We start from the raw sequence: 23,519 nt of genomic DNA on the forward strand, positions 1-23,519 counted from the left end.
ACCCATTGTAGTCAACACAGCCAGGTGGTTTCTTCCACTGAACCTTGATCCCTGCTGTCTACTGTACGGCTGCGTGATCCACGTATCTGGCAAAACAAGACGAAAGTCTCACGTGACGTTACGTCCGTGCAGGGCAAGACTGACTTATCGCGGCGGATTTCGAGTGTAGCTCCTCGGCGCCCGTATCTTCCCAGATTACACAAAGCTCCGAGCCCTGATACTGCAGGACTCTCCCGGGGACTGGGGTGCTGATTTCGTCTCCGCTGTCTGGAACTCGGGTACTTTGTACTTGACCGCGCCGATGAAGTGCATGGTCACACACACACACAGCCTCTTTCGGTCAGATCCGCTGGTGTGTGGTGAAAGCAGGCACCCGCGCTGCAACCTGGAGACCTTTCACCTGTGATAATCAACCACGTCTCAGATTACACGCATCCGGGACAACATTAGCTGAAATTAGGTCATTAGTCACTTTTGTAGAATTTATTGATCCAACGAGCGAGCTATTGAACTGAGTGGTTCACAGAAAGTCCTAGTTGCCAGTTCTGTGACAGGAGATGCTTTTTTGGAGGAACACGGTCTCTTTCTCCTTCTCGGCATGGTCTGAGTGGAGGGAGAAGGGATGTCCTGTCTTCTTGAAGGGGTCCATTTGCCCCTGGTGTGACTGTACCCCCGCCATCCCCCAGCTTCAGTGTCCAGGTTGCCTGAGCCTCTTCACTGTTGGTTCTTATGGAAGAAACTTCGTGGATGTTTGGGCTTCAGTCTGTTTTCATTCTCAGCACCCGGAAAGAGAGAAGCACTGTCAACGTCAGGCAAACCCTCAATGGATTAACAGCAGCGGCTCCCATGATCTCAAGGGGCCCTTTACCCGTGCAGTGAAGGACGTGGCTCCTGCAGACAGGGTTACCTGCCCAGCGTTTTGGTACGACGAGAGGGGGAAGACGCTGGGAGCCAGTCTCTGAGCTGCTCCCCTCCGTCAGCAGATCCATAATCAGATCCTGAACACATCCTCATCTCCTGACTGCCACCTCTGGGAGTTGGAGGAGCAGATCCAGGAGCAATTATTTGCTTGTCAATGTGGCATCTGTGCTGTTAACTAGTACAACCCTTTCCTGTGCTTTCATAATGTGGGGGTGACAATATTCTTTGCTACCCTGTCCACTGCAATATAATATTTTGGAAAAAATGTGGAGTATGTTTGCGCAGACAGATGTTTCCAGACAACAGGGGTTCTGCGTGTCTGCAGTTGTGAGCCCAGGCACTCGGAGACAGGAAGTGGGGGAAAGTTGAAGAGGATGGAGCAATGGAGGCCTGGTTGTGTAATTGACATGACTAATCGGAAGCTGGCCAAAGTCCTTCCAGTCACCAGGCTGAAAAAAAACTCCCCGCGGCCCAGCCAAAGTCCGTGGATTTAGGGCAATAACAGCAAACAGACAAAATAACTCCACTGCTTTAAAACGTAAGCGCCCTGTTATTGGCCTTCTTCTGTTTACTTTTTTGAAAGTGTCTTCCCGATACTTCAGTACCTCTTTTTAAGGTTTTTGGGGGAAATGTAGAACAGTCCAGACTTTTAATGGCTAAGGTTTTCTGTAGTGAAGAACATCTACTGTGTTTCTGGGAGATAGAAATTATATTCCGTGCAGCCTTGTGTAGAAAATGATGTGGACAAAAGGGTTCTACACATTCCGCTGACGAAGAACAAGGCACTTTAATTGATTATGTTCTTACTGTATGTTCAGAAACTACACAAAGTATTACTTTCTTAAAATGTAGGCACACCAGTTACTTTTTTTTTTAAATCCACCTGATTTGTACATCACTGGTTGTGTGCTTTTCACATCTCTCACAATTATGAACACCGCAACCGCACACGGGAGAGACTTCTCTGCCCTAGAGACACCTATCTACTAACAAACCACAGGCCTCCGTACTGGAGGACTCAGACTGCAAGAGAGGGGCATCCCTAGCCCACAGCACCACATGCCTGCAAGCGCCAGGAAGGCCACAGGGGGCGCTATGTTGCTGACAGCTGAGAGGACCCTGGCTGACTAATTGCTCCTGACCTGCTTGTGAAATCCCGGTCACATTCAGCCGGTGACATGACCCAGGTTCGAACCCGTGACACATGGGTTCACCAGAATTGCTTGAGCCACTTGGAAGTGGCTTTATTCTTTATGATTCTTTAATTTGGGAATCCCTACCTCATTCGAGATCTAGAACTCTACAAAAACGAAAAGAACCCTTGGATTTTTTTCCCTGTTGTCTGTAGAACAGCTGGTGCTTCAATTTTTAATCCTCAGCGTTTTTTGTTCGTAACATTGGAGAAGACAGAATTCAAACAGATTTAGCTTTTTCTGATACCTGATTGTTGCCTGCTTCAGTTGTCATAGAGTAAGTACTTTGTAGCCGCACATAATTATCTGATCTCATGGAAAGTTAGAAGGTATTCATTATGAAGAGCAGAAAACATGCTGTTCCAGGTGGCACTGTGCCTGTAAACAGCCTCCCACTGTTAATAGGTAATTCATGCTGTGTGTCTTGTTTGCTCCCTGAGTTCCTGGAGCTGCTATCTCTGCGTGGGCATTGCCAGGGGTGCCCATCTCCCCATCGTGGTGCCCTGACCTCTTCCTCTGCGCTGGGCTCTCTGGGCTCTCGCTCTGTACCTGCTAGTGCGCCCCCTGAAACGGAAGTTAAACCTACATCCAGCTTGAGACAGTTTTCGGGGACTCCCCCCAGAGCCTTTTGGGGGGTAAGGGGGGAGATTCTGATTTAGAGGTGCTCAGACATAGTCCTGTCATCAGCCCACAGATGACAGCTTCGTATCGCTGGCTCCTTAGCCGAGCACGGATACCTGGGATGTCTGAACCTGTGGCTCCTCTCGTACTGAGCAGGATTGACTATAACGTGGCACCTTGGTAGGTGGGCTGCTAAATAAAAAATCCACACAAACTTTCTGGGTCAGTTTTAAAATCCCACCGCAGGGGTACCCGTAGCCTTAGTTAAAACACTAAACACATTTCTTTGAAGGAATTTTAACAATATCTCACCTATGATCCGAACCTCACAGTGCCTTCTTTCTTACCAAACACACATTGAAAATCTACCTCTACCCTACATGTCAAAAGCTCACTCCCCATAATTTCTATCCTTTTATTTCATTCTGTTGATGCATGTTTTTGCACATCTGATGTTGTTTTTGCACACTGCCTGTTGTCTGTCTTTCATTATACAATTGTATTGTTGTTTTTTTTTGTACTACTTATCGTCTGAGAGCTATCTCAATAGCATTTCGTTATACCATAAACCTGTATATGAGTATAATGACAATAAACTTGAACTTAACTCCAGAAAAAAACACAGAACCACCAAAGATCTGAATAATATCTGAACCCGCGACAGGAATGGATTCAAGTATACACCTGAATTCCTCCGCCGATCAGCTGCACCAGGAGCTGGGGATGAATTATGCATTGCGAATGGACACACAAGGGGAGAGCTGCTGTAATATAAGACCTGTGACAGAGCTCTGTTACAGCCTGGCCAACAGAGAGCCGCTGCTGGGTTCATAGCTTCACCTTATCTGTGAAGGACCAGTACAAAAATCACTCATCACTTCTCAAGCAGGGGAGGATCTTAACTAGATGAGACAACACACTCTGGTCAAGGACGCTTTCGTTGCAATCCAGTGACGGCCACGGCCTGCTTCTCTTCTGCGTCACTGGGGAGCTGGGTTTCACAGCTCGTTAATAATGCAAACCACTGGAGGAGAAGGCTGGCCCAGTTATTCCCCTCGGCAGTCAAGTTTCGGCACGAGAGACGATGAGACCCCCGGTCAGAGGTCTGGGCTGCCGCTGGTCCCTCCTGCTGCTGTGGGTACGCTCCTGTGCGCTGGAGGATGTCACCCCGAACCCCAGGAGCGAGGGCTGTGACAGCGGAGGGTCGTGTGCTGAAGAGCTCACAGAGCAGCCTTCCTGTCAGCCAGGTACTGCCTGACACCCCGTCACCTTCTCTTCAGGTGGGGGGGTCGTGGATGGGGCTCCTGCACAGTGATTCTCCACTGCCCAAGTTATTTATTGTCTCCTAAAGGCATCCGGGCCGATTCAGACCTCTCTCGTGCGCTGCGTTAAGTCATCCAAACTCAGTTTGCTTCTTCGCCCTCGGTTCCCTGTGTACTTTCCCCCTCTCTGAAGATCCCAGCCTTCTTTCCCAAATCCGTCTGGCGGTAGTGCCTGGGTTTTCCAGGCAGAGTGTCAGCGTGTCTAAAGTCTGCGCTCTCTCCAGGTTTTTACTGTCCGGGGGGCAGCTCGGGCCCGGTCCCCTGTCCTAAGGGCACGTACGGGCGGACGGCGGGCGCCAGGACAGCGGAGAGCTGCGAGAGGTGCCCCCCCCACCACTTCAGCCCCCAGCCGGGGATGTCAGCCTGCCTGCCCTGCGGCGCCTGGGCACAGCAGCCACGGGCGGGCCAGGACACCTGCGTGTGCCCCGGGCAGGGGCAGACCTTCCAGGTACCCTCCGGGGGGCAGGAACGTGTGTGTGCGCGGAAGGAGGGGGCACGTGGGTGGAAGACAGTACCGCTAAAGCAATACGGAAAAGAATCTGTCTGCAGCGCCGGGTCTGATTCTTGTTGTTAGTTTTTTAAGCTTGGTGACCTGTTTTTGTTTGCAATCCGTGCTCTTCTGCTCTTGCGGGGTCCCTGTCTGACCTCGCACGGGATTAAGGGCATGTGTCTGGCGTCGGGGTCCGGCCCTCCTGAGCACGTGTCGGTCTGTGTGTCCGCTCCAGGCCAGCGACGGGCAGTGCCCATGCGCCCTGGGGTACCGTCCGGCAGGAGAGGGCTCGGGCCTGTGCGTGCCCCGGGTGTACGAGATCTGCAGGGAGGGCACGGCGCGCACGCAGGAGGGGGCCTGTCTGGACAGGGACCAGTGGGCGCGGCACTGCGCCCAGCAGGTGAGGAGGCCCCTGCGCGGCTGGCTGACACATCTACACCACATCTGTCTGGGGGGGGTTGCGCAAGGCGTCCCGTCCATGGTGGGGGGTCAGTAATCTAGCGTGTTTGCAGGTGTGCCCCTCCCCTGCGGACTACCAGGGCTATGACAAGAGGCTGGGGCTGTGCCTGTGTCGAGCCCCCGACGAGAGCGCTGTGTGTGACCGGCCCTGCAGGAGGCGGCAGAGACAAGCCTTGCAGCTGGCCTGCCGGGGGGCGCTGAAGCTTCTCGTCGCCAGCCGCGGCACCCAGGTGAGTGCCCAGCCTCCAGACCTGCCTCGATACACAGGCCTGATAGTGCTGGTGGGCTTCATTCAGATGAATGTGCCAGGTGCCGGGTGTCTGTCTTTACGACATCATCTCCCTGTCACTGTACAGATCAGCTCTCCGGACTCACTTAGACTTCCTTCCTTAGATTTCCTACGTTCCTAACCGTCACCGTTCAGAAACAGGCGGGACCAAATTCTGGGATAAACTTACAATCCCAGAAACAAGATGGGTGACACACTCAACACTGTTGCAAAAAGTCTGATGAGCGCAAGGCTGGACACGGATGGACAGAGGTGTCCCAGAGCCCAGGACGGGCTTGGGCTGAGGGCTCTCACCTGCAGAGCTGCTCAGGAGTGCCGAGAGGTGTCATCTTTCCTTCTGCGGTCAGTTCCAGGTGAAGGTGTCCGTGAGGGCGTTGGAAGGCGTCCTGGGCAGCTGGGATTCCTTGCTGGACCTGCGGTGCGCTGGGCACCTCAACGACACCCGCCCCGTGTACCTGGTGGAGACGAACGGTAAGCTGGGGGGCACTGGCCGCTGGACCGGCCGGGACCGGCTCTCCTTCCCTGCCGCCTTCCCGGTGTGCTCTTCCCTCATTTCCGCTGTGTGTTGTGCAGAAGCCGGGTTCCTGGGGGTGCTGAACCCGGACCCCAGTGACCTGCAGGGGCTCCTCTGGAGGAGCAGGCGTGAGTGGATGGATGGAATGGGATCGGCGGATACACCAGGTACGTTTTTAGTTGTGTCATGATCGTCATTAAGGGCGCTCTGAGCCTTTCAGTATTTGAGTTGATTATGTGCACCTGTCCCCTGTTTAGTCTGTCATTATTTAAGCCTGGCGCTCCCGCTATTCCTGGCTCAGCACTGGGAGATGGACACCGGGAAGCCCGCCTACCAGCGGGTCCAGGAGAGACCCCGACGGCACATGCTTCCTCAAGGCGTCCTGACCGGCTGAGACCGGGGTTCGGAGCATCTGGCCTCGATATCCTGTTTCTTAACTCCCTGTTCCTGTTCCGGATCCCATTCTGGATTTCAACCTCTCTGATGGTTCTCCCGATTCCTGGACCCTGGACTGTGCCCCGGATTTCCCCCCTTGGACTGTCTGGATCTGTTAGCCCTTGCCACGCCCCCCCCCCCCCCCCCCCGAGCACCGGATCACCGTCGTCACGCCCCCCCCCCCCGTCAGTCAACCTGCCCTGATCCTGCTGTACCCTCCCCTGATGTCCTTCTCCACTTACGTCCGGATTGTACCGTCTGCATAGGGTCCTGAACTACGCGTTCAAGTTGCTTTCAAAATTGTGTTGGCCCGTGAGAAAAAACGCTTTTGTCTTAAAGGAGTTCCAAATTCACGCCACAGTAACGATCCCTCAACTCTGTGGAGAGAAGGCACAAAGCAATTTTCCACTGGAAAAAAAATGGCTTGGTGTGAAAAGCTGTGGTGCAACTCGCCTTTCTTGCAGTCTTTTTCCAGGTGGTTTGGTAGGAAGAAATACAGTTGTTCTCGGTCTCACGACAAATTCCCCCAGTGTTTAGTGTATCAGTTATTATTAATATTTAGTCTTAGTAATTTGCACTATGTGTATGCTGTCTACAATGTCTGTGTCAGCGTCCTGTCCTGTACTTGCACTGTGGACCAGGAGGAACGATATTTCGTTCCACTGTATACTTGTATATGGCTGGAATGACAAGAAACCTTGAACTTGACCTTGAAACGCGATTCTTTTTAGGAAACATCACCTCCCACAACGGCACAGCCGGTAACGAGGAGTCCGGCTGGCCAGGAGAGCCCGCAGCTGGGAAACAGAGCAGGAACCACAGCTTCGCTGGGATCCTGAACCCCAGCGCGTGTCTCAGCCTGGGGGACGTGCTGCTGTTCGCGCTTCAGAAGGAGCACTTCCCCCAGTATGACATGTGAGTGAACGCCCCGCCGCGGTTTCCCGGGAGCCGTGTGGCCGCGCGGCGCTGCTGAGGGTGAGACCGTCCTGCCTGGCGAAGCAGTTGAGTCTCGGGCTTAATGACACCGACATCTTCATCGCTCGGTCAGGCCCCGCACGTCTCGTTAGGAGCTCCTGGATCTTGACACTTCCCGAGTGCTCTCCCCTCCCTCTCCCCCCTCCAGAGACAACCTGTACAACACCAATGCCGACTTCGACTGGGGCGCGTTCCGGGCGCTGGGCGAAGACATGACCCTGTCCCCGGCTCCTCCCGGGCTCTTCTCCCTCGTGCTTCCCGAGCCGGGGGTCTACGTGCTGAGGCTCAGCAGCAACCGGCACAAGAGGATGGTGCGTGTCGGCGGCCGGGAACCTCCGGGGACCTCCGGAAACGTCACACATCAGACTGACCGCAGGGGTGTGGCGTTCCCAGCAGGCAAACTGGGTGCAAATGGACTCATTTGTCTGCAGGAGCACAAACCACGGCTTTGTACGATACAGGCCTCTCAGGGCGGCTAGTGCAGCACAGTGCAATGTGTCAGCTCTGTAGCTACTTTGTTAGTGTAGATTAGCCAGCAGCCCCATCACCCTGCAGCCCCCAGCTGGCAGCCCCCCTGGAGCTCAGCAGTGTGAGCCTGGCCAGTACCTGGATGGGAGACTCCTGGGAAAGCTGAGGCTGCTGCTGGAAGAGGTGTTAGTGGGGCCAGTAGGGGGCGCTCACCCTGCCGTCTGTGTGGGTCCTAATGCCCCAGTATAGTGACGGGGACACTGTACTGTAAAAAGGCTCCGTCCTTCGGATGAGACGTAAAACCGAGGTCCTGACTCTCTGTGGTCATTAAAAATCCCAGGGCATTTCTTGAAAAGAGTAGGGGTGTTACCCCGGTGTCCTGGCCAAATTTCCCCCTGGCCTTTCCCAGTCATGGCCTCCTAATAATCCCCATCACTGAACTGGCTTCATCACTCTGCTCTCCTCCCCACTGAGAGCTGGCGTGTGGGGAGAATACTGGTGCATCATCCAGGTGGGGCTGCACACTGGTGGGGGTGGAGGGGATCCCCATGACCTGTAAAGAGCTTTGAGTGGAGTGTCCAGAAAAGAGCAATAAGTGTAAGCAATTACTATTATTAATATTATTCCTCGTGTGCCTATGTCCATGATCTCTGTGTTTATACAGTATATAAACATGAGGTCAGTCTACTAGGTGTCCAATAGGTACTGTAACTGGCCCATCATGATGTCCCCCTCCCTGAGTGGCTGTTGCATGTCTCTGCAGTACGTCAAGGTGATGCCCGTCGGGGGGCAGTGCTACGAGGCCGGGCCCTTTTTCCCCACCATCCCCCGGCACGTGGTCCGCATGGGCATGGCCCGGAGCCGCCCGATCCTGCTGCGTCCTGATTGGCTGGCGCTGGCGGGCCTGCTGGCGGGGGCGGTGCTCCTGCTCGGCGTCTGCGTCGCCCTGCTGGTGAGAGCTCCCCAGCGGCTCCCGCTGTGATTCCCCGGGGGCACTGCTGTCTGAGGGGCAGGGGGGCTCACACGAGGGGTGCCAGAGGGCCATGACGCCTCATTACTGATGAAACAAAAAAGGAGCCGAACCACGTGGTGAATGGAGGGAAGGAAAAATCATACTTTTCTGGCTCCTCGAAACACATTTAAAGACCATTGGTACGGTTTATTTGTTGACTCCTCCCCACTTCCGCAGATTCTGTTCCGGGAGTACGGCTGGCCGGAGAAGACGCCCATCAGCCCCCGGTACCGCCGGTTGCAGCTCAAGTACAGCCTGGACGACTGCTCCTCCAAGGGCTCCACCGCCATGGCGCTGGTGCAGAAGCTCCACCGCAGCCTGCAGGCCGAGGCGTCAGGGCCCGGGGCCGGCGGCGCCACTCAGGCAGGTCAGAGAGGCGGCAGGCGGGCGCTGATCCTGTTTCTGTGTGTGTCACTCTTGCTACCTGACAATGCAGTGAGCCTGAGGTAATGTCCTGTGTCACACAGTGATTTCAGTTCATTACGTAAAGGGAATGGGAAAAAGTCGCCTCTTGCTGATTAACCTCCCCTCTAGTCCAGTGATTCCACCCACTGTCGTGTCTCCACAGTGCCCACCCTGACAACAGATGAGTTCTGGGACTATGAGCAGCAGGTAGACCTGGAAGCCTTCGATACTGATGTGTTCTATGACATTCTGATGAAACACACTGTCTCTGTGACCGCCAGGCTTGGCCAGCTGAAGGATGAGGTAAGCAAAACCTCAACAACTTGGCATAGCCTAGAAATCAGCTCACTGCTGAGACCAGTTCAGGAAACAGTGTGCATCTCACTTTACTCTTGTAGATATCAGTCTATTGCCTAAAACTAGTTCAGTAAACAGTACTGGTAGAATTCAGCACACTGCTGAGATGTTGAGGCCAATACAGGAAACACTGTGCATCTCACTTTACTCTCGTAGATATCAGTTTATTGCCTAAAACCAGTTAATGAAATATTGAATCACTCAGTACTAGTAGAAATCAGCTCACTGCTGAGACCAGTTCAGGAAACAGTGCGTCACACATTACTCTTATAGATATCAGTGCATTGCCTTAGTGCAGCTCAGGAAACATTGGATCTCATTTGGCTCTGGCAGAAGTCAATGCACTGCTGAGACCAGTTCAGGAGACAGAACATTTTGCATTTTACCTTAGATTTTCATATTGACATATTGTTATTATAAGGATTATTTTATCTTCAAATATCACTAACTATAAGATTGCAAAAGCACAAAAAACAATATTATATTAAAATCATATAATATCAAAATGTAATACTTGATTTTAGGGAGTGAGAATGAGATCGGATGCCTGTTGTCCGTCCAGGTGATCCAGACACAGGGCTGGGGGTGTGAGAGGTATTTTTGTCTCCCCCAGGTAAAGGAGCTGTATGGGAAGGTGGTGAGCCGGGCGGAGATCCTGGGCGCCCTGTGGGTGTCCAGGCTGACCGCAGCGGTCCAAGGGGCCGGGGTCAAGGACGCAGCGATGGGGCTGTACCAGCGGAAGCGCCAGGAAGTGGAGGGCGAGAGGGCTCGCCGCCGTGGCCTGGCCGCCCAGGCGGTCCACCTGCTGGACAGGCAGCTGCGGACGCTAAGGCAGGAGCTGGGGGCCCGACAGGAGCAGCAGGGGGCCTTCAGGGGCCAGCTAGGGGAGGCCCTGCGCCTGCTGGACCAGCTCTGTGGGAGAGTGTCCGGTCAGCCCGGCCACATCCAGGACCAGCAGCTCCAGCAGTACGGACTGAGTTCACTACTGTGTCTGCTCTGCATGAGAGTGTGTCTTCTTGTCTCTGTGTCTATGTGTCCGTTTAAGTCCACTTTAACAGACCCGTCTCTCTGATTATGCTGCAGCATGACCCAGAGGGTGACATCGCTGGTGGTCCAGATGGCCGAGGGCGTGGTCCAGGAGTGCCAGCGCAGGGGGACCTGGGCTGTGCTGGGCAAGGGCACCGGCGCTCTCCTGTGGGCAGCAGGCAGAGGGGAAGCCCTTAGGAGGGAGGAGCTTGTTGGTGAGCTGATTGACCTAAAAAAGTGCCGTCCTTCAGATGAGACGTAAAACCGAGGTCCTGACTCTCTGTGGTCATTAAAAATCTCAGGGCGTTTCTCGAAAAGAGTAGGGGTGTTACCCCGGTGTCCTGGCCAAATTTCCCCCTGGCCTTTCCCAGTCATGGCCTCCTAATAATCCCCATCTCTGAACTGGCTTCATCACTCTGCTCTCCTCCTCACTGAGAGCTGGTGTGTGGGGAGAGGACTGGAGCATCATCCAGGTGGGGCTGCACACTGGTGGGGGTGGAGGGGATCCCCATGACCTGTAAAGAGCTTTGAGTGTCCAGAAAAGAGCTATGTACGTGTTATTATTATTATCATGGATGAATGTGCCTGGTTACCAGAGGCAAAGCTTTGAAATGACCTTTTTGCTCTGGCCAAGGGCTTCACCTGCCTCTCAGAGCAGTATTAGACCCCCAGCTGCCTGCCGGGGGGCCGGAGGACGTGATGGCCGCAGTGCCGCATGTCATCGTCTCCGTCTCGCTCCGCAGCTCCTGACGGGACCGTGCGGGCGTCTGACGCTGTCCGCCTGGACCCCTGCACGGGCTTGATTGTGCCCAGTCCCGGGGCTCAGATGCTGCTGGCCAACGGGCACCGCATGCCAGTGCCCCCGGATTTCTTTGTGCACCCCCAGACCGGGCGGGTGCTGCCCGTGGCCGGGAACGTGGGCTACTGTCCGGTGAGGTCAAGGCTCGTCTTCGTGGTGGACTCCTGTTCAGGTAATTCAGCACAGGCAGCCAGCGACTGACTGGACTGGACCGGTCTCTGGCCCTGGGAGCTTGCCAGAGGCCCGGGTTCTATCAGAGCTCTGATCCAACCATCCAGACAGCTCATTCGCTCTCCCTGGGCTCTTCTGTCTCCAGGTGAGGCTGACAAGTGGGAAACCCCCTTGCTCCCCTTCGTCCCCTATCCTGTATCCCGCCACACGGGGCTCCCCGTTAAGTGTCGACTGCAGGGGCTCCAGCCTGGCCAGGAAATGGCTTTCGGGGGACCCATGTGTGACCCCGACACGGGCCTCCTCGTGCCAATCCTGGCGGTAACTATCCACCCCGAGAGCGGGCTGGTGTACCCTCTGGGGGGTACGCACACCTGCCCCCTTACCCTCCTGCCTCAGCCCATACAGATTGGAGGCGCCATGCTGGACCGCAAGACAGGAAGCCTGCTGCTCATCGTGGGCGTCGGCCTGGACCCCAAGTCCGGTAAGTCGTGACGATGACAGTGGCGCTGCCTGCGTCCTGACGTTTCATTCCAACTCTGCCTCTTCGGGCTGCGTTCCCCACCCAGCACGTGCGCAAGCAACCGGATGACTTTGCAGTTTGGTCAAATGTAAATGCAACAGGTTCTGAATCTAATCTGTGTGTACTATCGATCCATTATGGACCTCCGGGGGCCTCCTCAGTAGATTTTTAAGGAATCAGGAAGCGTTTTCCTGCTGCTCAGCACTGCTGATAACCCTGTAAGGGCCCACCTGATTCTGTTAACAGCACGATGGCCAAAAAGTGATGTAAAACTGGACCCTATGCGGTAGGAGGCTTAATACCAAGCACGGGGTTTGAGAGCCGGGTGTACTTAGCCAAATTGTAGATTTCAGAACGGTAGTCAAAGGGGAGCACAGGTCAGGAAGCCAGATATTCAGGAGAACAGCAATCAAGTAGATGCGAGGAGGTTAACTAGGGGCTCCACTGGGATACCCAATACTGAGCACAGTGGTAAAGAGCCCTTAAGTATTCTGAGAACCAGGAAATGTGATGGTGATCGAGGGGTGTGATTGGCTCATTCGTTTCTATGCGGGAATCTGATTATGGGGGGCCGGGACAGATTCTCATTGCCGGCTGTTCTCTGTGACAGGGGGTGTGATTCCTGTGGGGGGGCTGCCGAGCCCTGCTGGCGGCCCCCTGCTCCTGGGCGACTCCTTCACCGAGCCCCTGAGTGGGCGGCTGGGGCAGGTGTGGGGGGCCAGCCTGCAGGGGGGCAAGCCGGTAGCCCACAGCGGGGGTTACCAGGCCCTGCTGGACTCCCACGCCCTGGCCTGCGGCCTGCGGGTCACCGAGCTGCTGAAGGAGGCCGGGGAGGCCCCGGGCGAGCGAGGCCTGGTCATGTCGGCGGTGGGGGAGCTGGAGCGAGCCTGGGGCCGCAGTGACCACTGCCTGCTGCAGCTGCTCTGCGGCCTGGAAGGACAGCTGGCACGAGCCAGGGACTTCGGCGCTGACGGCGGCAGCCAAGGTGAGCCTCAGGGCCCACTGGAATCGCCCGTTCCTTGCGCCTGTCGAAACCAAGAGATTCGAGCCTGAAGTGTCCGGTCGTCAAGCCAAGCTGTATTGTATGCATACAAGGAGCAACACATTTGAGGCTTGTTGTTGTATTGCTCAGAGGTGATATGGCTCTGCGCCGCTTATGTACAGTGAAAAAGTGTTTGCCCCCTTCCTGATTTCTTATTTTTTTGCATGTTTGTCACACTGAAATGTTTCAGATCATCAAACAAATTGAAATATTAGACAAAGATAACACAAGTAAACACAAAATCCAGTTTTTAAATGAAGGTTTTTATTATTAAGGGAAAAAAATCCAAACCTACATGGCCCTGTGTGAAAAAGTGATTGCCCCCCCCCATTAAGAATAAAAAAGAATAAACTGTGGTTTATCACATCTTTGGATGTTCAATTTCTCTAGCCACACCTAGGCCTGATTACTGCCACACCTGTTCTCAATCAAGAAATCACTTAAATAGGACCTGCCTGACAAAGTGAAGTAGACCAAAAGATCCTCAAAAGCTAGACATCATGCTGCGATCCAGACAAATTCAGGAACAAATGAGAAACAGAGTAATTGAGATTTATCAGTCTGGAAAAGGTTATAAAGCCATTTCTAAAGCTTTGGGATTCCAGTGAACCACAGTGAGAGCCATTATCCACAAATGGTGAAAACATGGAACAGTGGTGAACCTTCCCAGGAGTGGCCAGCCGACCAAAATTACCCCAAGAGTGCAGCGACGAGTCATCCAAGAGGTCACAAAAAAACCCACAACAACATCCTAAGAACTGCAGGCTTCATTTGCCTCGGTTAAGGTCAGTGTTCATGACTCCACCATAAGAAAGAGACTGGGCAAAAATGGCCTGCGTGGCAGAGTTCCAAGACGAAAACCACTGCTGAGCAAAAAGAACATAAAGGCTCGTCTCAGTTTTGCCAGAAAACATCTTGATGATCCCCAAGACTTTTGGGAAAATACTCTTCGTACTGACGTGACAAAAGTTGAACTTTTTGGAAGGTGTATGTCCCATTACATCTGGCGTAAAAGTAACACAGCATTTCAGAAAAAGAACATCATACCAACAGTAAAATATGGTGGTGGTAGTGTGATGGTCTGGGGCTGTTTTGCTGCTTCAGGACCTGGAAGACTTGCTGTGGTAAATGGAACCATGAATTCTGCTGTCTACCAAAATCCTGAAGGAGAATGTCCGGCCTGTTCGTGACCTCAAGCTGAAGCGCACTTGGGTTCTGCAGCAGGACAATGATCCAAAACACACCAGCAAGTCCACCTCTGAATGGCTTAAGAAAACAAATGACAACTTTGGAGTGGCCTAGTCAAAGTCCTGACCTGAATCCGATTGAGATGTTGTGGCATGACCTTAAAAAAGCGGTTAAGGCTCGAAAACCCTCCAATGTGGCTGAATTACAACAATTCTGCAAAGATGAGTGGGCCAAAATGCCTCCACAGTGCTGTAAAAGACTCATTGCCAGTTATCGCAAACGCTTGATTGCAGTTGTTGCTGCTAAGGGTGGCCCAACCAGTTATTAGGTTAAGGGGGCAATCACTTTTTCACACAGGGCCATGTAGGTTTGGATTTTTTTTTTCCTTAATAATGGGTACAGAGTAACATACAGATTCTGCTAGCAGACTCTATCACACCCAACCATTAAATGATACAAAACGGTCCCAGTTCTGGTGCTGAGCCTAGCGGGCCAGACTTGCTAGACCCCCTCATGGATGGGCTCAGGTAGCCCTGGGAGTGGATGTCTCGCACCCTGGCTCTGCACAGAAAGCTATTCTCCGTCTCCTTCCTTTGTGCCTTTCTATCCCCTGTCAGTTTGGAGAAGCACTCTGCTCTTACAGAAACGCTCCTCTCACGCATGCCTGGCGTGAGCACTTCCTGTCAGGATCGGGACTCTTGGATGAAACGCGCAGCAGGAACGTTGGGAGGAGCAGGAGGTCGAGGAGTAAAATAAGCTCAGAAGCCGTCACAGGGGGATCTTTCTTGTCTCATAGGTGTGATTAAGTTCCCTGGCACAGAGCTGACCCTGCCTGCTCTGGCTGGACTGGAGTACCTTGACTCAGGAGGCTCAGGATTGCTGATACCGGTCCTGGGGGCGCAGTGGGACTGGGACAGGGGGGTTCTGGTCCCCCTCGCTGGAACCATGGAGGACGCGGATGGCAAAGGTAGCCTGGGCTGAGCGTGACCGTCGCGGCAGGGAGGGTGATGACGTCACCGTGCCCAAACTAGCTCCGCTACATTAGCACCAATTTCTAAACGATCTAAACCATAATAAGGACATAATACTGCATTTGCACAGGGCCCAGAAGTGACAGTGAAATTTCATTAGTCTTGCAGACTGAGGGCTGTTTATTAAAGGTGGATCCAATCAGTCCAAGAGAGTGGAGTGGAGATAGACTCCATTATTACAGGCCGCAATGAGAGTGGATACAGACTTGCAGCCTAACCCTAAACACACCTAGATCAGTGCTATCTCTTCCCGGTAGCTCAGCAGTTGAATTTGCCAAGGATCCTGTGCCCAGCAGTGAGCATACACCCTCTTTTCCAGGGCTGGTTCCGATCCGGATCGGGGCCCGTACGGTGGACCCCATAACTGGAAGAGTGGGGCCGGTGGTGGGAGCTCGGTTTGACCCTGTGAGGAGCACTGTGGTCCCCATCACTCAGGCCTACAGCCAGCTGTTGAGAGGACACCCAGATCTAGAGCTGGTATGTTCAGCCCCAGAGGCACTGGGATGTCCTCTCCTGTGCGCCCAAGTCTGTAGGGTGTCGTGAAACTGCGAAGATTTCATATCAAGGGGAAGATTTTCATGAAACGCAAAGGGAATGAAAACCCAGCTCCAGCTGGAGGTCAGGAGGTCGGTGAGGCAGCAGTGTGGGATGGTGGTTAGATTTGTGAAGGGGCACTTATCCCAGGTGAGCTCTCAATCCAGCTGCTCACCTGCGGCCCGTGTTGTCGCGCAGGTCCACGAGCTGCAGAGGGAGGCCCGCGTCAGGAGGGAGTTCTGGAGGGCCCGGCGGCAGAAGGACGAGGAGCTGCTGAGGGGGGTGGCCTCAGCCCTGCTGCGCTGTTTCGGCGCGGCGGCCCGGGGGCGCATGGAGGAGGTCAGGCCCGCTCCAGCGCCCGGGGTGCAAACTCGCGAGGAGTCTGAGGGGGAAACGCGTAGCCTCGCTCCTCGGCGTCAAGATGTCCATTTCTGTGTCACAAAGCAAAGTTTGGGCTGGTTTCGCCTCCACTTTCAATTCCTATGGTCTATGGACACTGGCGCCATGTTGGCAGCATTGTCAAGCCACCTATAGGAGTCAGTAGAAGTCTGCTCCTCTTCTCTGCTTTAGTCTACCGGCACGCCCCCGACACTCTAGTGCAAGACGCCAGAGAAGGAGCCCGGCTCTCTCTCCCTAGTTCCACTGACTACGGACCCCACCTCTGTCCCCGTGGGGTTGAACAGGGCTGTTTGCATCTCTGTCGCCCTGCAGGCTCAGTGGCGGGACAGTGCCGGAGCCCTGCAGGGGGCAGCTCAGGAGCTCCAGGAGGCTGCCCTCGCGGAGGCCCACCGGAGGGCGCTGGAGAAGTCCGAGCTGTCCAGTGTGCTGCCGTCTGACGTCCTGCTGATCCTGACTGAAGGTGATAGGCAAGGAGAGCTGATAAGAGAGCATGGTTCTGGGTGACAGGAAGCTGTCTTCTGGGGTTCTGAACAATAGGCAGCCTTGTTCTGGGGTTCTGAGTGACAGGAAGCTGGGATCTGGGGTTCTGAGTAACAGGAAGCTGGGATCTGGGGTTCTGGGTGACATGAACCTGTGTTCTGGGGTTCTGAGGTACAGGAAGCTGTGTTCTGGGGTTCTGAGGTACAGGAAGCTGGGATCTGGGGTTCTGAGTGACAGGAAGCTGTGTTCTGGACGTGTCAAACAAAATACTAGCTTTACATTCACATTATATGTGATGTACAACACCATCACAAAGACACCGATTTGTTCTGAAGAGTACGTCATTAAAATGTGCCTCTTTCAGTCTGCCTGTGTCCCTGTGTGCAGGCGACGAGGGTGAGTGGGAGCAGGAGCAAAGGGTACAGGCGGTGCTGGAGTCCCTGCTGGACAGAGTGAGCGTCAGTGTGGACAGACTGCGGCAGGAGCAGGACAGAATGACAGCAGGGAAGGAGCTGCCTCACAAACTGGAGCACAGCAGGGTGAGAGCTGGAACTTATGGCGTCCTGGACAACGCCTGGCCTTGAAGGAGTAGTGACTGTTAGCGTTGAGGGAGTAGTCTCAGGCCTGGGCACTGGGCGTGATGGAGCAGTGACTGTCTGCCTCTGTGTCTCAGGCCTGGGCACTGGGCGTGATGGAGCAGCGACTGTCTGCCTCTGTGTCTCAGGCCTGGGCGCTGGGCGTGATGGAGCAGTGGGAACGGTTGCTCGCAAGACAGGCCAGTCTGGAGGCGGCTGTTGGCAAACTGCACTGTCACCGGGAGTACTGCCAGCTCAGGGCAGCCACCGCAGAGGTGAGAGACAGGACCAACAAACAACCGCATTTCAGGTTTGGGCTTTAGCAAAAAAAAAAGGGAGAAATAACACATGAAGAAGATAAGTGTGTTTGTAATCTTACTTCTTGTGGTCCTGTGACACGGGCCCTTTACTGTCCGGTCAGAGCTCGGTGATCCTGGGAAAACACGCTCACGGGCTGCCTGTGTGGCGATGGCTCCTGTTTCCCACCAGGCTGTGCTGTCCGGCTCGTTCTGGTACACAGACTACGGTGTCACTCGGAGGAGAGGCTGCAGGAGCCCGCGGAGAGCCGTCGAAATGAGCCAGCGCCGAATCAGGCCGCTGCTGGAGCAACTCCTCCACCTGCTTGAGGAGAACAAGCGCCTGCGTCTGTCCCCGGGCTCTCCCTCCAGGGCCGGCTCAGGTACTGGTCCTGCTGTTTCTGAACTAATATGGCCCATTCCTCATGCTTACAGAGCTCTTTTCTGGACTCTCCACTCAGAGCTCTTTACAGGTCATGGGGATCCCCTCCACCCCCACCAGTGTGCAGCCCCACCTGGATGATGCTCCAGTCCTCTCCCCACACACCAGCTCTCAGTGGGGAGGAGAGCAGAGTGATGAAGCCAGTTCAGAGATGGGCTTATTACGAGGCCATGACTGGGAAAGGCCAGGTCTTTTTACAGTATAGTGTCCCCGTCACTGTACTGGGGCATTAGGACCCACACAGACCGCAGGGTGATCGCCCCCTACTGGCCCCACTAACACCTCTTCCAGCAGCAGCCTTTGCTTTCCCAGGAGTCTCCCATCCAGGTACTGGCCAGGATCACACCTGCTGAGCTCCAGGGGTGCTGCCAGCTGGGAGCTGCAGGGTGATATGGCCTCTGTCTGCATATGAACTGCAGCACTCGAGAAAACAAACTGGTATCCTTGCTTGCCGGACCCCAGGCTACGCGTCTTGGTCCTGTGTTTTCAGGTCTACTAGCGAGGCGGCCAGCTGTTTTGGAGATGAGTAGTGTGAGAGCTTGGTCAGTGACTGTCCCTGGACACAGCAGAAAGAAACTGAGAAGTGGCGTGTCAGCTTTCACCCAGACCAACCTCGAGAAGATAAGACGATAGGTGTCAGGGAGCGCAGCTAAACTGAGAAAAGGTTTAGGCCAAAAATCTGAGTTTGTGCTTCTAAATTGGTCTCTAATTGGCTACTACACACCGCAGACAGTGTGATGACAGTAAGTCCTGTAGAGCAAGCACAGGAAGTATTTATTTATTTTATTGGGGGGGTGCAGCCTGTAGATTTGGCAATGTAGCAGCTGGGCAGAGTCTCAGGAGATTCCTCGTTCTTCCAGCATGCTGTCACATCCCTGCTTCTGCTCCTGCAGGGGGCTCGGCTGTGGTGTGGAAAGATGGGGTGAGAGCTGGCCTGTGGGACTCTGAGGCCATCTGTGACGAACCCTCTGCCCCTTGGCCTGGGGGTACCCCCTCCACGCTGCCCGAGGCACCCCAAGAACCCGGAGAGACTACAGCGCCAGGGAGGCCCCACAGTCAGTGTCGAATCTGAGGGCGTTTTACTCTGCGTGTTGTGCTGCACCTCAGGAGTCTCAGGAACGGGACGCTGGGGGACCCCCAGTCAACACAGCCCTTTCCCTTTTCCCCTCCGCAGGCGTCCCTGTCCCGGCGGACCCGGAGAAGTCCCGGCCCGTCTGCTCGTCCCCTCCGGCAGGTGAGCCAGCGCCGTGCCGCCAGGGAACCCGCCGGAAGCTGGACAGGTTGCGCGGCCCTGTCCGCCGGAGGCTCATCCCCTGCTCTGTCCGCAGGGCCGGAGTGGGACGGGCTGCTGGGCCGCTCCCCGCTGTTCCGGCTGCTCCGCCAGCTGGACGGCCAGCTGAGGGCCAAGGCCCGGGCGGCCGGCCTGCTGGAGAGCGACCCGCGGGCCTGGGCAGGTGAGCGCCGGCCCGAACGCGTCCGGCGGTTCTGGCCGAGATACTGTACTCTTCCTCCTGCAGGACTGCCGGGGCGTTCACCGTCACCCGTGCAGCACCGTCAACAGGAAGCTTTGCAGTCGGACTGGGAAAAACTGACGTTGCTGTTCCTCCCTCACACCAAGGGGAGAGCTGTCCTTCTATTCCTCTGTCCCATCGACCAGGGCAGGATTTGGGATTCCCTTCCTCCCGCCTCCCCCTGAAGCCCCCCCAGGCTGAAGCCAGAATAGGCGCGGCGCACAGCTTTCTGAAAGGAAATTTGTTTTTCTATTGAACAGTTTTGTTCAGAGCAAAATTCTGGCACTTGTACACAAAACATCCTGGCCAAATTTCCCCCTGGCCTTTCCCGTCAGGGCCTCCTAATAATCCCCATCTCTGAACTGGCTTCATCACTCTGCTCTCCTCCCCACTGAGAGCTGGTATGTGGGGAGAGGACTGGAGCATCATCCAGGTGGGGCTGCACACTGGTGGGGGTGGAGGGGATCCCCATCACCTGTAAAGAGTCCAGAAAAGTGCTAAAAAAGGGTTATGAAATTCTGTGTGTGTTCACCTTCATCAGGAGACGGAGGCCGGCCCTTCCTGGACATCGTGGACGCGCAGTGGCGCTGTGAGGGGGAGCTGGTGCCGCTCGGCTCAGACAGGCTCAGCCCTCGGGAGTTCCTCGTGTATCAGCACGGCCTGTACCTGCTGGGCCTGCTGCGCACACACACGCAGGTCAGTCTCTCGGCTTCTCTCCGGGGGTTGGGAAACGCCTGGAGCCCACACTCGGCATGCAGGTGAGATGGGTTCTTAACGTGTGGGAACTGAAATACACCCAGAAAGTAGGTAATGTAGGGTGACTTCAGCAGCTGTTTTGCCCTGCAGCTCCCAGCTGGCAGCCTCACTGGAGCTCAGCAGGTGTGAGCCTGGCCAGTACCTGGATGGGAGACTCCTGGGAAAGCTGAGGCTGCTGCTGGAAGAGGTGTTAGTGGGGCCAGCAGGGCTCCCAGGGCGTTTCTCGAAAAGAGTAGGGGGTGTCCTGGCCAAATTTCCCATTAGCCCTTACCAATTATAGTCAATATTATTATTATGTGAGATGTCCTCTACTAACATGCAGAGGGCTTTCCATTATGGAATATATGTACACTTGTTTTCCTAGTGACAATTTGTCTCCTCACAGGTTCCGGAGATCACCTTACAGCTGGCCGCCAGCCTGCCCGCAAACGACTACACCCACAATGCCTTCCGGCACTCCTTCTTCTACCAGGTACATCTCATCATGGCTGTCGACCATGGGGTCCCTGTGTCGGGGGGTCCAGTCCTTGTGTCTGTGGGGTCATGACAGTGTTTGTGGGGTCACAGCAGTGTCTTTAGATCCCTGTGGGGTCATGGCATTGTTTTGGGGGTCACAGAGGTGTCTGTGGGGTCACGGCCACATCTTCCTGTCCTGCAGGAGGCTGAGAAGACCCTGTTCGTGCGGCGGCAGCGTCTGCAGGGGGTGGGCGGCTTCTCCCTGCTGCTCCTGCACTGCCTGGCTCACATCGCCAGCGGGGAGCTGAGCCCCGACTCCAGCCCCAACTTCCTCAGGGCCTTCTTCCAGGTACGGCCCTCTGGCACCCCACCCAGGCACATCCGGGACACACACTGCGCCCCAAATCAGCCTGCTGCTCAAGGAATACGATGAAGAATGCTTTAAAATCGCAGGCTTGAATAATGCATTTCCTGGCTCCTCCTAGCTCTCACGAGTGTCTGTCTGAGATCTGTCCAAGCCACGACTGATGTGTATAACCCTGCTCCACACCGCATTTGGAGAATGACTGCATAGCTTTGTGATGATGTCGATGTTTGGGGCCATGTCCTTCTGTCTCCCCAGACCCTGCAGGTGTGTCTCGGTGAGCTGTTCCTCCTCAGGCTGGTGGCGCCCCAAGGTGAGAGTGGGGACACCCCTTCCTCTCTGCGGGACATCCTGCTCAAGGATGAGCCGTGCAGCCCGGACTCTCGCGCTGCCCTCTCCGCTCTCCTGCAGGACAGGGTGCAGGGGCACCTCTCCTCACCACAGGTGAGTCGCTTCCTTCCTGCTTCCTCACCCAGAGCCAGTCTAAATCAATGGTGGGTCATGATGTGAGCAGACAGCCAGGAATTCTACAGCCTTATTAGACGGGAAACTGACTCCAAACCCAGCACTCAGTGGCAGGTTTCTTTTGTACAATAAGCCTCAGAAGACAAAAGGGCACCCATCTGTCACCAATCCATCATTCATCGCCCATCATTTATCCATCACCCATCACCTGTCCATCATCCACCCACCCATCTGTCATTCATCCTTCCATCTGCTATCAGGAAACTGCTTATCCCCAGTGAGCCAGAACCTGTCCCACAGTACAGGCAGCACAAAGCCAGACTGGGTCCCAGACGGAACGGCAGTCCATCACAGGGCAGGACGCCATCACTCAGGGCAGGAAATATTTCAGTCGCCACGTCTGGTGCTTCGTGGAGACGACCGGCAACTGAGAGCCCTGAGAGTCGGCTGACCTGAACTGCTCCTTCACCGCTGGGCCTCTCCTCTCCCCTGCAGCGCCTGGCAGACCGCCTGCGGGAGTACAGCGAGACGCGCATCTACCGCGGCGTGGAGGGCCTGCTGAGAGAGAGGACGGCCGAGACGAGGAGGGGGTACCGCCGACGCGGGACCGGAGGCGGGTGAGAACCTGACGATGGCACAGGCCCAGCGAGGGACCCCGACCCCGTCCCCCTGTGTCCCGCGACCACGATGGTCGTGACAGGGCAGTCTTGAGAACAGGGGAGCAACTCAAGTCGAAGACCCTTAAGCTTCATTTTCTCACGTCCTTACAGTATGTCCTTCACCATGTTATGTCTCACGTCCTTATGTCCTTCACTCCCTTCACGGGAGGTTTGCTCCCGTGTCCCTGAGAAAGTCAGCACCGCCCCGTTCTCCTGCTTGCAGTGCATGAAAGCACAACAGGATCGAGTCGATTGACGAATCCCCTTAGTTAGCTGGATCAGCTCCTTTAAAAACTCCCCGTTAATTCGCCTGATCGCCGGCCCCAGGGGCTCACGCTGCCCTGTCTTTCTCTTGTCGTCAAGCTCCGTCCCGCCACCAGCGGCGGTGGCACCTCCGCGCCCGGCCCGGGAGGAGCACCAGGAGCTCCTGTCCAGTCTGCTGCGCGCCCAGCGGGAGCGGGGGGCCAGGGGGTCCCGGGAGGAACTGCTGCGGGACATCGCACGGCTGGAGACGGAGTGCGGGCTGGGGGAGTCGGGGGGAGGCCCGCCGCACCCCTCCAGCCTGAGTCAGCTGCTCAGGGGCCAGCCCGGGAACGAGGATCAGGGGCCTCACCAGAAAGGAGGGACGTCTGCACCTCAGTGAAAGGACTGCTCATCCTACAGAACTGTTTCCAAACGGGGGCTCACTCTCATACCCCACAATGTTCTTATCATCGCTCAGTACTACACAGTGACCACCATCACACTGATAAACTTACAAAAGCTGCCCGACTGCGGTAACAGTTACATAAACATCAGCCATTCAGCTGTGGAATAAAATACCAGCTGTTCACTTTAAGGTAAGCACCTTGCCTGTGCGTTGGTAAATGATTAATGGGGTCAAAACACCCGAATAAGCCCCCACACTATGAGGACATTGGGGGTTATAACGATAGGGCTGATGTCCTCAAAAGTCAGAGAGTGTAAAGGTCTGTTTGGGGCCTTGCCAAGTCGCTCACACCACCCCCAAATCCTGACCGGCCACGTTACCCCGCGTCTGTGTGCGAGTGTGTTGCAACACTGCCCTCTCGTGGATTCAGTGCGTTACTGCAGCGGCGTATCGGGCTGTTCAGCGTTACCCGCGCAAGTCGAGTTGTATTTCAAGTTTCTCCATGAATCCCATCTGTTATGTACGGAAGTGCATTGCTGCCACCAAAGGGGGGGGGGGGGGGGAATCGCCCCCTTATCCCGTAATTACGAGATAGGAATGATTACTTATTACCTATGACATCTCACAAAATAATTACAGTGCATATACAACCTGTTACGCTGCGCACTGAACGCATCCAGCAGCTACCGTGAGCT

At 55.1% G+C, this 23,519-nt stretch overlaps 1 protein-coding gene across 1 annotated transcript; it reads left to right on the forward strand.

Moving 5' to 3' along the window:
• The first annotated feature begins 435 nt into the window (after positions 1-435).
• LOC148640969 (uncharacterized) lies at positions 436-23,019 on the forward strand. The gene is made up of 32 exons (XM_088619453.1): positions 436-3,982; positions 4,282-4,505; positions 4,783-4,947; positions 5,060-5,236; positions 5,643-5,766; positions 5,869-5,976; positions 6,976-7,159; positions 7,368-7,530; positions 8,451-8,639; positions 8,877-9,066; positions 9,268-9,407; positions 10,075-10,427; positions 10,545-10,702; positions 11,231-11,458; positions 11,603-11,938; positions 12,588-12,962; positions 15,004-15,174; positions 15,558-15,715; positions 15,971-16,111; positions 16,484-16,631; positions 17,039-17,190; positions 17,376-17,501; positions 17,716-17,905; positions 18,858-19,019; positions 19,139-19,198; positions 19,293-19,418; positions 20,017-20,171; positions 20,617-20,703; positions 20,890-21,036; positions 21,310-21,495; positions 22,012-22,133; positions 22,539-23,019. Exons 1-32 carry the CDS (start codon positions 3,820-3,822, stop codon positions 22,816-22,818), a joined length of 5,688 nt encoding a protein of 1,895 aa, XP_088475579.1. The 5' UTR covers positions 436-3,819; the 3' UTR covers positions 22,819-23,019.
• The last annotated feature ends 500 nt before the right edge of the window (positions 23,020-23,519 follow it).

Source organism: Lepisosteus platostomus, chromosome 25 (genome assembly GCF_059453375.1).
Source record: "Lepisosteus platostomus isolate fLepPlt1 chromosome 25, fLepPlt1.hap1, whole genome shotgun sequence".
Taxonomy (NCBI): domain Eukaryota; kingdom Metazoa; phylum Chordata; class Actinopteri; order Semionotiformes; family Lepisosteidae; genus Lepisosteus; species Lepisosteus platostomus.

Coding starts and splice junctions, on each gene's coding strand:
- LOC148640969 (XM_088619453.1), top strand. CDS start 3,820: ATGAGACCCCCGGTCAGAGGTCTGGGCTGCCGCTGGTCCCTCCTGCTG. Junction 16,112..16,483: donor CCCGGGGGCGCATGGAGGAG/GTCAGGCCCGCT, acceptor GTCGCCCTGCAG/GCTCAGTGGCGGGACAGTGC. Junction 20,172..20,616: donor TGCTGCGCACACACACGCAG/GTCAGTCTCTCG, acceptor GTCTCCTCACAG/GTTCCGGAGATCACCTTACA.